At 37.4% G+C, this 16,034-nt stretch overlaps 1 protein-coding gene across 1 annotated transcript in view; it reads right to left on the bottom strand.

Annotated features, from left to right (window-relative positions):
- The window catches only part of faf1 (Fas (TNFRSF6) associated factor 1), an 82,818-nt gene that overhangs the window by 14,028 nt on the left and 52,756 nt on the right, over nt 1–16,034 (bottom strand). The window contains exons 14-17 of the mRNA XM_047375305.1: nt 10,664–10,800; nt 10,481–10,569; nt 4,226–4,306; nt 2,198–2,275 (exon numbers count right to left, since the gene is read on the bottom strand). Of these exons, the coding sequence (XP_047231261.1) occupies nt 2,198–2,275; nt 4,226–4,306; nt 10,481–10,569; nt 10,664–10,800 (385 nt within the window). The remainder of the gene's footprint in view (nt 1–2,197; nt 2,276–4,225; nt 4,307–10,480; nt 10,570–10,663; nt 10,801–16,034) is intronic.

Raw genomic sequence — 16,034 nt, 5'->3', positions numbered from 1 at the left:
CCCTCTCTCTGGTGGCAGTTTGAGTTTTTTGTTGTGTCTGCACGTCTTCCAACACACAGTGTGCTGGTTGGTGCCTCATAAGACTCAAATGAAATCACTGAACAAAATAGGTAATCACTAATTATAAAAAGTGGAATAGTGGGCTCCTTGTTCTTTCATTGTCAAGAGTTAGGTAACACACTGTAGATGTAGTACAACAGTAATTACTGCTTAAGAAAGACATATAAAAAATTTAACAGAGTAGCCACTATTAATAGTTCAGATAAGGAGAAGGAATTTTAAAATAAAATAAATTTGACACTTACATTTAATTAAAATAGAAAGATCATTCAAAGTTGCTCCAGATCCATTTATTCATTTATACACTTATTTTATGTTATTGTCTTTAGTCTACTCAAGTGTGAAGGTTTTTCATTTAATAAAACTTAAGTTAAGTAAAACTTAAGAAGGGAAATACTCCCCCTGGCTGTACAAGATTGATTTTATAAAAACATAAAGTATATAACAGATAGAGAAATGGAGAGGTACTGATATATAAAGATAGAAAAAGAAAACAAAGCCGGACACTTTTTAGATACCTGAAAAATGTTTCAATGTTGTTATAGTCATCTTTGTAAAAACTGTTAAATTATGTTGTGTCTATATTGATTAAAGCAATTAATTGTTATACTGCTGCTGTTAAAAGAAAACACGTCTCCTTTAATTGTTTGTGTCAGTTACAGCTAATAATGCTAACCCTGCTAATCACTAATGTCCGTCCTGTGTTAAAATAAACGGTAAAACCCTGGTTTACATTGACTGTTCTCACACACAGTTGATGTTGATGTGGCCTCTGCTCCTGGTATAAATAATGCTCACCGTAGAAAGGCTGTCATTAAATATAGTCTTCCTGAATGAGGGTAATTATTATTGTTATTTCAATATTGTTTTGGCACTAATGGTCTATATTGACAGATACCCGACAGGAAATGGGCAGAGAGAGAAGGGGAGAAGACACGCAGCAAAGGTCTCAAGGTTGGGAATCGAACCCAGGACAGCTGAGTCGAGGACTATAGCCTCTTTATATGGGCCGTCTGCTCAACCGCTACACCACGCCACGCCCCATGACTGAGGGTAGTTACAGTTCTATAAACAAAAAGATCGTGAATGGCTAAAATCAATATTGGCAAGTTTACAAACCAGAGACAGATAATGGTCAAAAAACTCTGATCAGTGCATCTCTATTCTAAATCAGTGTTGGTATATTTTTTCAAAATGCTGATTTAATGCTGCTTTTTAAGTAATCAAGACTACATGTTACACTTCTTGGTAGGTTAAGAAGCTTTCTGCTAACAAGTTCAAGTAGTCATTGATTTATAAATAAATGTACAAAAATATAATAAACAATCTGCTGGTTAGATAAAGCAAAAAGCCAGTGCTCAAATGTACTACATTAACAGTCTGTTAGCTTAGGAGCACCAGTAGATATCACTGAACTTTTGTGAGGAGGAAATTAATTTAACCAGAACTACATGAAGAACAGTAGGGGTACTGTTTGTGGTATTGTGTACTGTTTTCACTGTGTATTGTTGGCTCACTACAGTGGTATAATTAAGAAGGCCAGGTCCAGAGCTCTTTTGTTGTCATTTGTTTAAGTTAAGTGACGAATCATCTGAGGGAGCCAGGTCACCAGATACCTCTGCCTGCTTTGGGCTCCCTGCTGTTGAGTAAATAACAATCATTGAGGACTACACTGTATTAATCTGTACGACATTAGTGCCATGATTACCGACAATTATTACTTTCCTGTATGCGAGGCATTGTGTCTGCTTGTGTGTTTGCCCCGATTTCACAGACAATAATTGTTTTCAAGTGAATATGTGTTTGCTTAGGTTGTGTGTATATTTGAGCATCGGCTGGTCTCCTCGACCTGCGGCCGTCTTTTGTTCGATTAGGTTTGAATATGGCGTTGTGTGCGTTACCCGTAGAAAGCCGGTATACAGAACAATGACAGTGTTTAGGGAAGGTGCCATTAAGAAGCACAGGATATAATTGGGTTATCTTCTTCATTTGAAATAGATACCAGGCTGTAAAACATCACCACACAGGGTTCACTGACTGGCAGGGTTCTCCAAAACCACAATCTAATTAACCGATCAGAGCAAAGCTCAGAAACACATAAAAATAAGAGGACAAGATCATAGTATGCTGTTCTCACCTCCTTCTCCTCCTCCTGCTCCTTTCTCATCTGTTCCTGGCGGACCTGCTCAGCTTCTTCTCTTTCTTGGGCTTCTCTCTGGGAAGGAAATAAAAATAAATTAAATGGGTCAACAAAACCCAAATGGCTGCAATGCTGACTACCATGTGTTTCCAAGACTGTGTCACTTTTGCTTGATTAATTATTAATCATGTTTTATCAGTGATCTAAACCGCCTGCTCTCTTTTGATATGCACAAGGTTCTTAATCCAGAATACACAAATCGAATTACACCTCAAGTAATGCAGAGCTTTGCAAAACTATTCATACCATTTTTTTCTTTAAAACCTCCAATTTAAATGTGTTTTATTGAGATTTAATGATAGACAAACACAGAGCTGTGCAAAATTGTGGTGTAGAAGGGAAATGGCCATTTCTTGTACATTTTTAACAAATACAAATCTGAAAAGAGTGACATGCATTTTTCAGTTCCCTTTACTCTGATACCCCTAATTAAAAGTAAGTGCAAACAGCTAACTTCAGAAAAAAACAAATAAGTAAATATGAAAGGAAGAGCGGCAAGAAGCAAGCCTTTATTGAAAGAAAGCAATAAGAAGTCTTGTTTGCGGCTTCCAACAAACCATGAAAGGGTCACGGCGTTTGGAAGTAGGTGCTTTGGTCGGATGAGAGAAAAAAATTTAACTTTTTGGCCTGCATGAAAAATGCTTGATGTTGCAGAAAACCAACACTGCACGTCGTTCTGAAAGCGCTCTCCTCACAGTGAAGCACGATGGTGGCAGCATCATCAATGTTTTCCTTAAGCCGGGACAGGAAAGCTGGTCAGAGTTGATGGCAAGATGGATGGAGCTTTAGGCTAAAAAATCCAGGAAGTGAACCTGTTAGAATAATTATGTTTCAGCCCTTGGCCCACAGTCACTGCCATTAACCTCACATTTGTAAAGGAAAAAGGTTTTTGGTTTTTTAGCTCTTAAAAAGTAAGGTTGGAGGTGCAAATGTAAATATCTTCTCAGTTAAAATTTTTTCATTAAACAATAACCAATGTAATGTCTAATTTTAAGTGTTAAAAACATTTGATATCACTTTATTATAGTTAATTGTTGAAAGAATATCACAGCTCAAATATTTCAGTTTAAAATATTTTACATGCCCAACAACAGAATGCATAGTTTAATGCATGCCAATGTTTAACTTCTCAACAAGCAAGAAGAAGCGAAAACCGAAGCACTTCTCTCCTTTTACGTTGCAAGAACAAAAAACAGTAAATAGGCTGTAATTTATAGCTTGTTGTATTGTGATGCATAGTTAAAGATTATCGTATGGGTAAGTGTTAATTAAATAAAATAGGGATTGGCAAAAATTTCTGTTTCAAGATTTGTAAAAGTGACAGAAAACCCTAAAAGACTTGGAGCTGAAACTGCAGGTGGCTGAATACAAAGACACACTAAACTTCAGAAGTTTGTCGTTTGAATTATTTTTAAAACAAACGAACCATTGTCTTTTAACTCCACATTTTAAAAACTATTTTATCTTGGCCCATCACAAAAAATTGTAATAAAATACATTGAAATATGTGGTTGTAGACAAAATATGATAAGGGGTATAAATATTTTGCAACGCATTGCATATTATCTTGCACAAGACTCAGCCTCTAAAAGATCTCAAAAAGAGCACCTATGGTGGGAAAAATCTAATAATTTAAATACACAATAAATGTGGAGTCACTTTAAAGACTAAACACTTAAACATTTTAATTCTCAAGAGGAAAAAAGCTGCTATTACATCAGAGAGTCAAATAAATATTCTTTGTTCTTGTTTTAGCCTTGAAGATGCTGAGGTTTATTGCTTCCTCTAAGTCCTGTGTGAAACCACGACCTTGTGAGAATAAATCCCTTTTACACTGAGCAGGGTTTTGTTTATTCGTTTTTTTTAAGTTTGTTGGTTGCTAGATTTATTTTAATAGTTCCGAGTTACTTACACCCTGTGCCTCCTAGAATTTAGACCTCCTTTCTAGGGGTTGCAACAACGTACCTTCTTTCTGTCAGCCTCTAAGGACAGGCGATAGGCCTCATCCTGCTCTCTCTTCACCATCTCTCTTGCCTCGCGCTCGTCCTGGGTGGAGTGAGAAAGAGAGTTTGGCCTGTTTAACTAACAACATAATAAAGGACACAACGAGAACAAAACATCTATGCTGAGGATCTGGTAATAGAAGCCAGGAAGAACCGGGGGAAAAGAAAATGCAGCATGTCAAGTGTGGTTACGTACAAACATCAGGTATGAAAGAGTAGCAGTAGAAGGGATTTAATTGTGACTGGGCTGTCATTTACCAGACCCTCTTTTATGTTTCCTATTCTCAGTTTCACCCTCCCTTTCTCTTTCATTCATTCTGCCCCTCTCTTCCTGTTTGTACAGAGGGAAGGGGACAGGAGGCCTTTCTCTTTCTACCTGCTGTGGCTACAAAGTGTTTCATAAAGACTCGGTCTAAATACGAGTGTCCCATTGTGTTAACACTGCACAGCCATTAGTTTTCTGTTTTCTGAAGGCCCATGCTGTGTGCCGACCCGGATATGGCAAAGTACGCTCATTGTGACAATCACAGGGCTACTGTGCAGCTAGGCGGCTAAGCAAAATGGCAGCGTCTATTGTTGCATTGAATCAGAAAATGCAAAGATACATTTGTGCTTTGGGTTGACATAATAGAGGAATAGTGAAAGGAAACTGTAAAAGAATGGCAGAGAGGGACAAAAGCTTCAAAAGTGCCTGCCATCAATAGACTGACCCCAAGTCACGCAAACAGGTCACAGAGTCCGAAGTATGATACTCACTTTGGAGCTGGTTAAACATTTTCCTATACCTTTAACAGACTAATGAGAAGCAGCATGAAGCAAATCTCTCTCTAACATGTATCAGCACAAAGACTGTGTTTCTGAAAGCTTTAACTTTGGAGGAAAAAAAAGAAACAGATTTTCCACAATTAAATTGTGGCTCGTGTTCACGTTGGCATGAAATGTGGCATCTTTTAGTGTTGATGATACACTTGGTATTCAGGGAAAAAAAAAAAAAAAATCAAGCTGTCACACATTCAATGTTTGCAAACAAATAAGAAATTTAAATGGCTCTTCTTAATTTGCTTTTCAATTTTGGGACCAAACAGCTCATAGATTAGACTGCTTCCAAAAAAAGTTGGGATGCTGGAGAAAATGTAAATAAAAAAAAGAATACAATGGTTTGCAGAGTATTTAAAGTCCACATATGACACTATGATCTGGAGAAATTGTATGTTTTTGGTGGAAAACAATATTATGTATCTTTTTAATGTAATTGTTTTTGTAATTGTTTAGTCATTTGTTCTCTTAACCAGTAATGAGACTGGTTGAAGATATTTTTCAGCACTGGACAACAACAATTTGACTATAGCGATATTTATTGGTCAAAAAACTATTTATATTATCAAACATAGTTTAGTATTACAGAAACTAGAGAGAAAAAGTATAGAAGGGAAAGCATAATTGTGACTAACTAGTTATCTAGAAAATAGTTATTATTATGTTACAATAAATCAAGATGAATCAGAGTTACCAAAGATCAATTGTGGAGTTCCTCAAAGTCCCATCTTTGGTCCAAAATATTTATATTTAAAACAAATACAGAGCCAACAAAACACTTTAGTGTGTGTACAAATGGTGACAGATTTGCTGGCCCCCCTGGTTAAGAAGTGTAAAAAAAGGCTTGAAATAAATTCATTAATTATATTATTCATTCATTTAAGGAAAAATGTAGGGTTCTCTAAATTCCAACCATTAATTTGAGAACATTTACTTAGTGAGGGAAATAAAATCCAATGTTGACATATCACTGTTTTTAATAAAATTACCAGTGACACAAATGTTAGTACTCTGTAAAAATCTTTCCAAAAAATGGAACTACAGCATCTTTTAAATGCATATTCTAATTCTTTAACTTGATTCAAATTTCTACAAACATCTAATTAGTAATTAACGACTTTCTTAACATAGTATGCTTTTCCCCACTGGATACATTTTCTCAAATTAAGTTTTTTCCCCTACTTTTTCACTGTAAGTTAACCAACTACATTGTAAGGAGCCCGCGAGGGGACATGGGGGAATTTTGTTCTTTTGCTTCCCCACGCAATGCTTTTGCGTTCGCTGGCAATACTTTTTGCGTTCCCTCGCAAAAGTTGTTATTCACCTCGGGGAAGCTGTGCATTTTGGAACAGCACCACACATGACAAACTGCTCACAAAACAAACAGCACAGTTATGGAATTGGTAACCTAACCCTGTTTGTCATTTGCAGGTTAACACACAGGTTAATGCAATGAAATGCTTGGGATAAGAAGAACCATTCAACTCACTATAAAAATAAAAGCACTAATGGCGTGCAATAAAAAAGTACACATCGTGCAGCAGCAATTAAGAGTCACAAATGTGGTTTAGTCCAGTATTATTGTCCAAAGTTCAGTAGTCTGACAGCTTATGGATAATAACTGTGCTTCAGTCTTATTGAATATCCTTATATTGAATGCCGATTTCAAAATAAAACTCAATAAATCTCAGAAACAGGTGTAGTGTTTGTTCCATTACGCAAAAAGTATTGCGAGCGAACGCAAAAGTATTGCGTGGGGACGCAAAAAAAATAATAAAATCCCCTATGTCCCCTTGTGGGCTCCGTAAACCTACTACATTAAAAAATAGATTTATTTAAAGGCTTTTTACACATATATACCATTGGTGCCAACAAATGTGTCCACGCCTGTACAGAAACACAGAGGAGGTAAACAGTAAGGCTCTTTGAATATCTAAAGAAGTAATCATGAAATCTAAAAACTAATTTATTGCTTAATGTCCTTAATTTATTTTATTCATTACACAAAATGCTTTTTTTTAAACAAAGTAAAACAGATTCGATAGACTGCAGCTGTTCTGATCTGGAACTACAGGAAAAACTACCATCTAAGTGGACCCTGTGTATTTGAAGACAGAATGCAGGAAAACTAGTTTAGTTTGTGTGTTATTTTATATTGTTTGTCCTAATTTCCTAACCTGATTTCTGTGGGCTTGCTTCTTAAAATGAGTGAGTCTTCCCACCAAAACTAAGAGAAGATGTTTAAAGGTCCCATAACTGATCCGAATAAAGCATGGCATCTAGATGTTGGTTCTGGTTTGGCTTACTCACTGACCTCATGTTAGAGTAAGCATGTCTGCAAAATACCTCAATAGTATACTGTTATGTCTGTGCAGTACAATGGTCCTTCTATATATTTTGTGGGGGGTGTTTTCACACTTTATAGGATGTTAATGCGACATGACCTTAGGACGACCTGAAAAACCCTGTAATGAGGACAGATGTAGATCAAAAAACCTGGACTGAGTAGTCACTCGGTTAGTAACTACTAAGCTAAAACACAGACAACCTCAGGAATGACTGTCGTGTCAATAAGGTTGCCTGAAGTCAAAGTGTAGCTGCTACAGCTCCAGACGGACACCGAAGGTGGTGTCAGGGAGGTATGCCTGGGCTGAGTGAGACACAGTCTGAGAATTCGCTGGAACTGTCAGCTGAGAAAAGAAAAAAAAGTAACAAGAAAGAAAGCAAAGCAAACAAGGAATTTCACCAGTACAATTATCTACAAGGACAACAGAATCAGCAAAGTTCAAGATAAACTCACTTGGAAGACGCAGGCAATGAAGCTCTCATTTCAATGAAACATTGCAGTAATAAGGTTAATGAACATATTAAATACCACTGAATGTTTAAATTATTACTTCTCCCCTTAAATGCTTCCTTTTGTGAGTTGTTTCTCTCACAAAGAAGATCCTTTCTGGGTAACAATTGCCCTTCTCAAAATATCTTTGCTTCACCTTTATAACATGGAAAATCAGATTCCTTTAATATTCTGGGAAAAAATAATAACCAATATAAAATAAAATAAAATACTAAAAGTAAAAAAGATTGAGGGCCTGTGAAAAATAGAAACATCTGCCAGACTTAATCAGACTGAATATGTCAAATGTCAATAGCTCTTTGGTTTAAATAAAAATGTCTACATACCACCAAGAGCCACCCGCTCCAAATGTCTGCTAAGATCTTATTCTTAAGCATTCTGTGAAATGCTAATTCTTCATTTTATGTGTTTACTTTCCGCACATCTCTTGTGCAGCAGCTTGTGTTTGAACAATATTTAACATTTGAAGACTTTTTGCTTGCAGAGCATTTTACCCAAAAAGGAGAAAGATTTTGTAGGAAAACATGCTCATGTCTAGGAAAATAAGAAAAGTATCTTCTTGGTGTCTATGAACCAATTTCCCTTTGGCAACAATTATAATAAAACTCTAAAACTCACCAGTCTGGGCGTAGAGAACACTACATGTACATTCCTCTTCCTATAAGCTGTCACTAATGATTGTCTTTCATCAACAGTGACAAATCCAAAAAAAGCCATTAAACTGTTCAAATATTAACAACATAGAGACAAAAGATGCTGCTCAGTATCTAGGAACTGACTGGAACGAGTTTAACCCTCAGGGTGTGTGTGTGTGTGTGTGTGTGAGACTAATTAGCTGCTCATAACTCATGCAACAAAGATGTTATGAAACTCACAACTGCATTGTTAGGGAATTAGGTTGGCTGACTCTTCAACAGTTAACAGCTAATCCAGAGTGACAACCTGTCATCTGTAGATACAGTAGTTACAAAATTGGAAGAATTTGAAAGCCTGACAAAAAGCTGTGACAACCTGAAATAAAGCATACCGTATTCATAACCCAGCACTTCAATTAGCTAATTAAAATGCTTGCTTGGATATTATAGTGTATGGTCTAAATTCAATTTAATTGAGTCTATTTAAAGTGTCCCAAAACATAACAAAAAGTAATCTCATCGCACTCTATATGAACTAAAAAGACAGTTTGGCAGAGTAACTCAAATATAACCATATATATCCATATAACTATGGAATCATAATTTATAAAAGGTGAAAAACAAAGTTCCCTTCATGACTCTCTCTGCGTGGATTTCACTGTTTAAAAATATTCGATGAATCCCCCTCTTAGAATGGGCGCTGGTATTCCAGGTACTTTTCCAGCTCCAACTATTGTTACTAGAAGTGTTATGATAAAGTATTTATATCCCTTGAACGTCTTAATATTCTGTCACGTTACAAATGCAAACCTATATATTTAATTAAGATGTTAATGTTACTTTTTGTATAAAGCATTACATATATATATATATATATACATCAAGAATAAAAAAGCCTTAGAAATGTGTCATCTTTTTAAACATTTTAATATACTGTACATCCTATGTATTTGTTTCAACTATATCTTTCTTTTTCCCACATTTTTGCTGAGGCCAGGTCTTTGCAGCTCCTCCAGAGCTACCATGGGTCATTTGGCTGCTTCTCGGATTAATGCTCTCCTTGTCAGTTTAGTCGACCGGCTAATGTGTAAGTAGGTATACATTTGTGCTGTTCTCTTTTCATTTTTGATTGTGGACTGAACCGTCATCTGTTTGATATTCAAACCTGAGGAAATTGTTTTATAACTTCACCCTGCTTTAGACTTATTGCAACTTGATTACTTTATTGCAACTTCTTCCAAGATCAGCTGTTGACTTCTAATAGCAACTAATTGGCTTTAAAGTGTTTTATTTTTGGGGTATCATATTAAAAGGAGCTGAACAGAAATCCATGCAGCACCGTTTAGATTTTCATTTCAGATAGATCTTTTTTAAACATGTATAATTTTCCTTCTACTTCACAATTATTCACTACTTTGTGTTGGGCTATCACATAAAACCCCAATATATACATTGAAATCAGGGTTATATTGTGCCAAAATGTGAAAGGGTTCATGGGGTAGAAATACTTTTTCAAGGCACTGCATGAGTCCCTGACCCAAAGACTAAAAACCACAGCGGTCAGGGTACGGAAAGACAAAATTTAATGAAACCAAAAATTAAATATAAATGCTATGCTGTCACTTCATCTTGTTAGATATGAACCACAGGTAAACTGTGTCTTTAAGATTTAGTAAAACACAACAGACTGAAACAGCCTCACGAAGGCCTCATGGAGTGGAAACATAATAAAGAAACTTGGATTTAAACTACTGTTTTTAACTAATTTTTCTAAAGACTGCAAAACAATATTAAAGCACTTCCTGTACTGTGTGACAAGCAGTATATGTCAGAATCACTTCGCAAAACAACATAAACATTCTCAGTTTGCCACTTGTTTTCTAATGCAAGATACAGGCTCCAGCCGTACCTCATCTTTGATGTCCTCTTGCTGCTGTGCTGTGAAGATCTCCATCGCTCCCATTAACCTCATCATCAGCTCATCCACTGTTGTATTGCCTGAAGAAAAATAGGTTCGGAAAGTTAAAATCTTCAGCACATAATTTCTAAAGATAATGCAGAAATTTTTTTGTTGTTAAAATAAAACATTTACCTTGAATAACATTTAGAACTTCATTGGATGTGCGTTTACCCATAACTATAAGGAGCAGGGGGAACTGGTCTGTCTTGTATGTCCGTATAGTCTGCGTTACTACGCTGCCAAAGTGCCTCGTACACATGGTGAGAAGTCTGGAAAACAAAAATCTCATCTGATTCATGCTCTGTTTAATGTGTATTGCTACAGACATTAAAGCATCAGAATTTGTAACTTGAAATAATACAAAAAGGAAATATGCAGATCACAAGTATGCACACATATTTTCACAACAACTGGTAATGGTACACTCTAGTCAGGCTGTAGGAGATATGAAAAATACCCACAACTCATGGCATTAAGGACTTTAAAACCAATTCTGCATTTTCTTTTTCCATCAGAATGACATGCTATCTCAATCGGAAGCGTAGATGAATTAGTATTCCTCACCAGGCACCCAGAATTGATAGGGCAAGAGAGGATTTCTTATTCCATTACAAAGACAGAACTTTTTAAATTAACATTTCAGAGAGGGAAAAGGGTAGCCGGCAGCCGGGGCCCCGCCAAGCTCGCTGTAAATGTCATAATATTAATGAATTGCTATAGACTGAATGCAAATATAGATTAGCTTTTTCTCCTGCCTTTTAATAAGATCTACTTTAATAACTGGGTGGTAAATCGAGAAGTAATGGAATGGGTGGTGGGAGGGCAGGTCAGAGAGAGCGAGCATAGATAGAAAGGCAGCTGCCTGAGAGAGGGGTGTAACTCATTAAAGATGGAGTCAAAGCTATAGAAGCTGCCTGCACAACTTTCAAACTAAGAAATTGAGCACCAAAGCTCCATGTGAGCTCGGATGCAATAGTAAAAAGACCACGGAAAAGAAATGCTTCGGACTGTAATTCAGTCAGAACTTCCCCAAATGAACTCTCAGTCACCCTTGACTCGCAATGAAAAAGATGGGTCACTCTAATCTTAAGGATCATTTTGATCTGACATTTGTCCCTGTTCAGCCCTCGACCCAGCCGCACCATAACAATAGCCCGCAGGGAAACTCTAACCTGTAATGAAAGGCCAGAGAACAACGGACAACAACTTGAAGGGTAACCTAATCTTTAAGCTCTAACCAAGCACAAGCCAAGGTGCTTCGGTTTCCAACACAAAATCTAAGAAAGTCAGTCTTTCAGAATGAAAACAGACAAAACGGCAACATAAAAACTGTACAACTAAGAAACATGGCCTACATCAACTACGTTTCCACTGCGATTTAGGCTGCATTTAGAACTTAAAGCAATTCTGAATTTCGGCATGGAACATGTACGGACACAACACAGAGGGCAGGAGGAAGCCGAGTTGCTCCAGGTGAGGAGCAACCATCATCCAGGTATAATTTAACATGGTAAAGAATGTAACTGAGCCCATACCAGATCCACGGCCTCTAAAAATCCATGGAGAAAACTAAACGTGGAAGAAAAACACCTGATTAAACTTGCCACTAAGTCGTTTAAGACTCCGTGTCAACGGCCAACGTGATTGACAACTTCTAATTTGTCACCCATCCCATCATATTTTCTCTATACGGATCTCTACAGCAAAAATAGTTAATGTTTCCCTGCGCTGTCATCGCACATTTCTTAATGCCCAACTGATGCGTTAAGATATGAACTGACAGGTAGGAGCTGAGGTCTGCTCCAGTGAGCAGCTGATGAATCAGGTTAGTACAGTAGCACTGCGGGGAATGTTTCTGCCAGGCACCTGTATGGGAGCAGTCTGGGAACCGGATGCTCCAGTAGCTCACTGTGCACTTTGTTTCAGAGCTAACCTGGACATGTTTTGATTTGAAAGTGACATTTTGTTCTCCCTCCGAACCAGTTATGTTTTCACGTCGGCGTATGTCTAAAGGAGTAGTCAGGTATGCAGAACAGGTGTGCAAATTGGTCTGTGCGCAGTTAATTTACACTAAGACCGCAGAATAATCACACTGTCAGAATTTTAGGAAGCAGAGCGCACAAATAAAACAAATATTAACCTCTACATTTATATATATTGACATAATTATTGCAAACTTGCAAAAATATTCATAGCTTTTAACCTTTAGACATTTTGTTTGTATCTTGTAGCCACAGAGTTTTATGTTCCTTTAATTGGGATTTCATGTCACAGACCAAGACAGGGTAGTGAATAATTGAAGTGGATAGACATTATTATTTATTTTGTCCAAATAATATATTCAGCCCAATGAGGCATTTCTTTGCAGAACTACCTTATGCTGCCTTTACAGCTACATCTTTTGTGGTATGTCTCTATTAGTTTTGCACATTTAGATGCTGACTTTTTTGCCCATTTTTCTTTGCATTTAATTTGAGTTTTGTCAGATAACATGGGGATCTGGACTTTTACTAGGCCACTCTATGCGGGGGTCTAAGCCGTTCTATTATAGTTCTGGCTGTAAATTTAAGGTCATTGTCCTCCTGGAAGGTGATACCTGTGGCGCAGTCTCATGTGTCCAGCAACTTATAACAGATTTTCTTCTAGGTTTCCCCAGTATTTGACAGTGACCAGCTTCTCTGTCCCAGCTAAGCAATGGTTTCCAGACAGCATAATACTGTCATCGCTATGTTTCACAGTAGGGTTGCTTTTCCACCAAGCACAGGCCACAAAAAAATATTTTTGATCTCACCTTCTTCAGCGTTTGCAGTGTCCCTTCAATGACTTGTGGAAAACTGCATTAAGGATTTCTTTTGACTTTTTCCCCTCAATGACAGCTTTCTTTTGCCAGTCTTCCACAAAAGCCACATTTGTGGAGTGCAGGGCTAATAATTGTCAAAACAGATCCTATAACCTGAACAATGGATCTCTGTAGCTCCTCTAGATTACCATAGGCCCCTTCTGTGATTAATGCTCAACTAGGCCTGACCTGTCCTTCAGTGCTCCAATTGATGATCAAAGCTTGGAATATTATTTTATAACCTTAATGGCTTTCAGCTTGTTCACATGTTTCTCCCTGACCTGTCTGCTTTCATCATGCTGTTTGTTACTAATGTTCTCTTACAAACCTCTGAGGTCTTCATAGATCAGCTGGATTTATACTGAGAATAATGCTCTCAGATGGACTAATTACAACACTCTTGAAGCCACCTGGTTAGAGGAGTGTACTTAGGGGTAACAGAGCAAAGGGGGTTGAATACAAATGCATATCACACTTTTCACATTTTTATTCATAAAACTGTTGGAAACCCATGCATTACTTTAGTTTCTCTTCACAATTATGCATTTCTTTGTCTTGTTCTATCATATAAAATCCCAGTAAAATGCACTGAGGTTTGTGGCTGTAAGGTGACAAACTGTGAAAACGTTCAAGGGGTATTATTGCTTTTGCAAGGCCCTGTGTAACAGAATACTGACTGTACGATTTGTTTTCCACAATTCTGACAAAAACTCTGGCATCCAATCCCCAGCCCTGCTTTTATGCATAATTAATCATTTAACAGGGATGCCTGTGAGACAAGCACATTCCAGTATCAGCAGGTTTATCACTCACACACTTAGGACACCTTTTTAACAGCCTGTGTGACTGATGCCAACCAGCAGTCACTTTGGATCAGCCAGAGAGCGTGAGAATGCAGAGCGGCCGCGTATGTGTGAGCGGGTTAGCCCGCACGAGTGCATGCATGCGTTAGCGGCAAAGCTGCGACTAGCTGTGTGTGATGAAAAGCTCCAGATGTTGCCTCTCTTTTAATGTGCAATAAAAAAGGCCCAGCTGGGGCAAAAAGCAAAGGAGGCAATGGAAGGGAAAGAAAGCGGAATGAAGGAAGGAGGGGGCTTCCTTAAAAGAAATAATGGAGGGGTAAGGTCAGGGTGCGAGTCTTTCTTAAATGACTACTACCAGAGGGCAGGCTTAACTCAGCAAGTTTAGGAGAGAGAGAGGGAGAATGTTAGAGCAGGGAAATAAACAAGAGAAATACAAAAGTTCTATTTTTTTTAATAAAAATTCACTGTCCTGTACAAAAAAAGTTAAAGAGGTTGGAAACAAAAACCAAACAGGTGATGTAGACACCATCACATCACCATAACAGGGCACAGAGGTTTGGACTTTCAGGATAAATGCAGTGATAGAGATGTTTGGATTCTAAGGGAGTCTCCCACTGACCCTCCATTCAGACAGCTTAGTCAAAAATGCCCAATCAGGGGCCTCACCGTGCAAACACAACGCCTTTTGTTAGCACGCAACCTCCAAGCTTCAATCATAGAATGAAGCTGAAGAGAGAGCAAAACAGAGATCTAGCCTTAGTTTCCACCAACAGTACATGATTTAACATTCCCTAAAACTCCCTGTGTAACCAGCAGTTATACAGTTAAACAATTACAATTCAGTCCAAGAAGAAAACATCATGATTCAAGGACAAGATACAGCCTGCAATCTCCCTCCACACTCTGGCAGCTCCCAAGATTTGCAGATCTTCTCATGGTGAGATACATTCAATATCCTCTTTATCACATCCATCTTAATATTAATAAAAACTGTTCACTTCTCCAGACTGGAAGTCACACATGAATAAAACATAAGGATTCAGCTGGCGGCCAGCCTTAAAGGCACAGTTACAGCATTATTCAACTTTAAAGCTGTCAAAGCGGAATACTACACGCTGTACGACTAATTGGTGGTAGAGATGTGCATTAGTCATTTTTTCCAAATCTCTATTTATTAAAATTAATGTTTCCTCATTGGATGCAAGCCATTTGCTTTGCCTTTAGCACTGCATTGCTATAGGTTATGAATCATAACTATGCTGGTTTTATTTAAATAAAATGAACTTCTTAATTTAATACCCAAAATATGCTATACTACATTTATCAGAACATTTATTTAACATTTAAATAGTGTTTGATTATTAGGGAATGCTGTGGTTTGTTTTAAATAGTATTAAAGTGCAACATTTACATGAGAAAAATAGCAAAAATGTGCATAATCCTTTAATTAAAGTCAAAGGAAGCGGTTTTATTTTGAAGAAACTTTGCAACGGTGCTATTATAATTGTATGAACATACAGAGATAGTACTACCAACTCTGTATTTTCCAACAATTACAGCAAGTTAAAAAGCATTTAATAAAGATTTCTGTTTGAAAGACATTTGTGTGGTCATTATTTTGAAGCTACAGCTAAAACATGAACAGATGGTTGGAAGCCATTAGTGATCCACAAAAATCCTTGATTAATCAAACATGCCGCCTCAGACGACAATATGTTTCCCTATTAGAGGGGTGGTCTGTCAATAAGATACAGGCTGACTTTGTGCCCTGTTTACTTGAGATAAAGACTGCTCATGAGTCCCAAAATCCTCAAGTCCAAGTCAAGGCTTCAGTCTTTTTCAAGAGCTAAGTGAGGCTAGA

This window comes from Girardinichthys multiradiatus, chromosome 9, assembly GCF_021462225.1.
Source record: "Girardinichthys multiradiatus isolate DD_20200921_A chromosome 9, DD_fGirMul_XY1, whole genome shotgun sequence".
In the NCBI taxonomy this organism is placed as follows: Eukaryota; Metazoa; Chordata; class Actinopteri; order Cyprinodontiformes; family Goodeidae; genus Girardinichthys; species Girardinichthys multiradiatus.
This window is presented reverse-complemented; position numbering and strand designations above follow the sequence as displayed.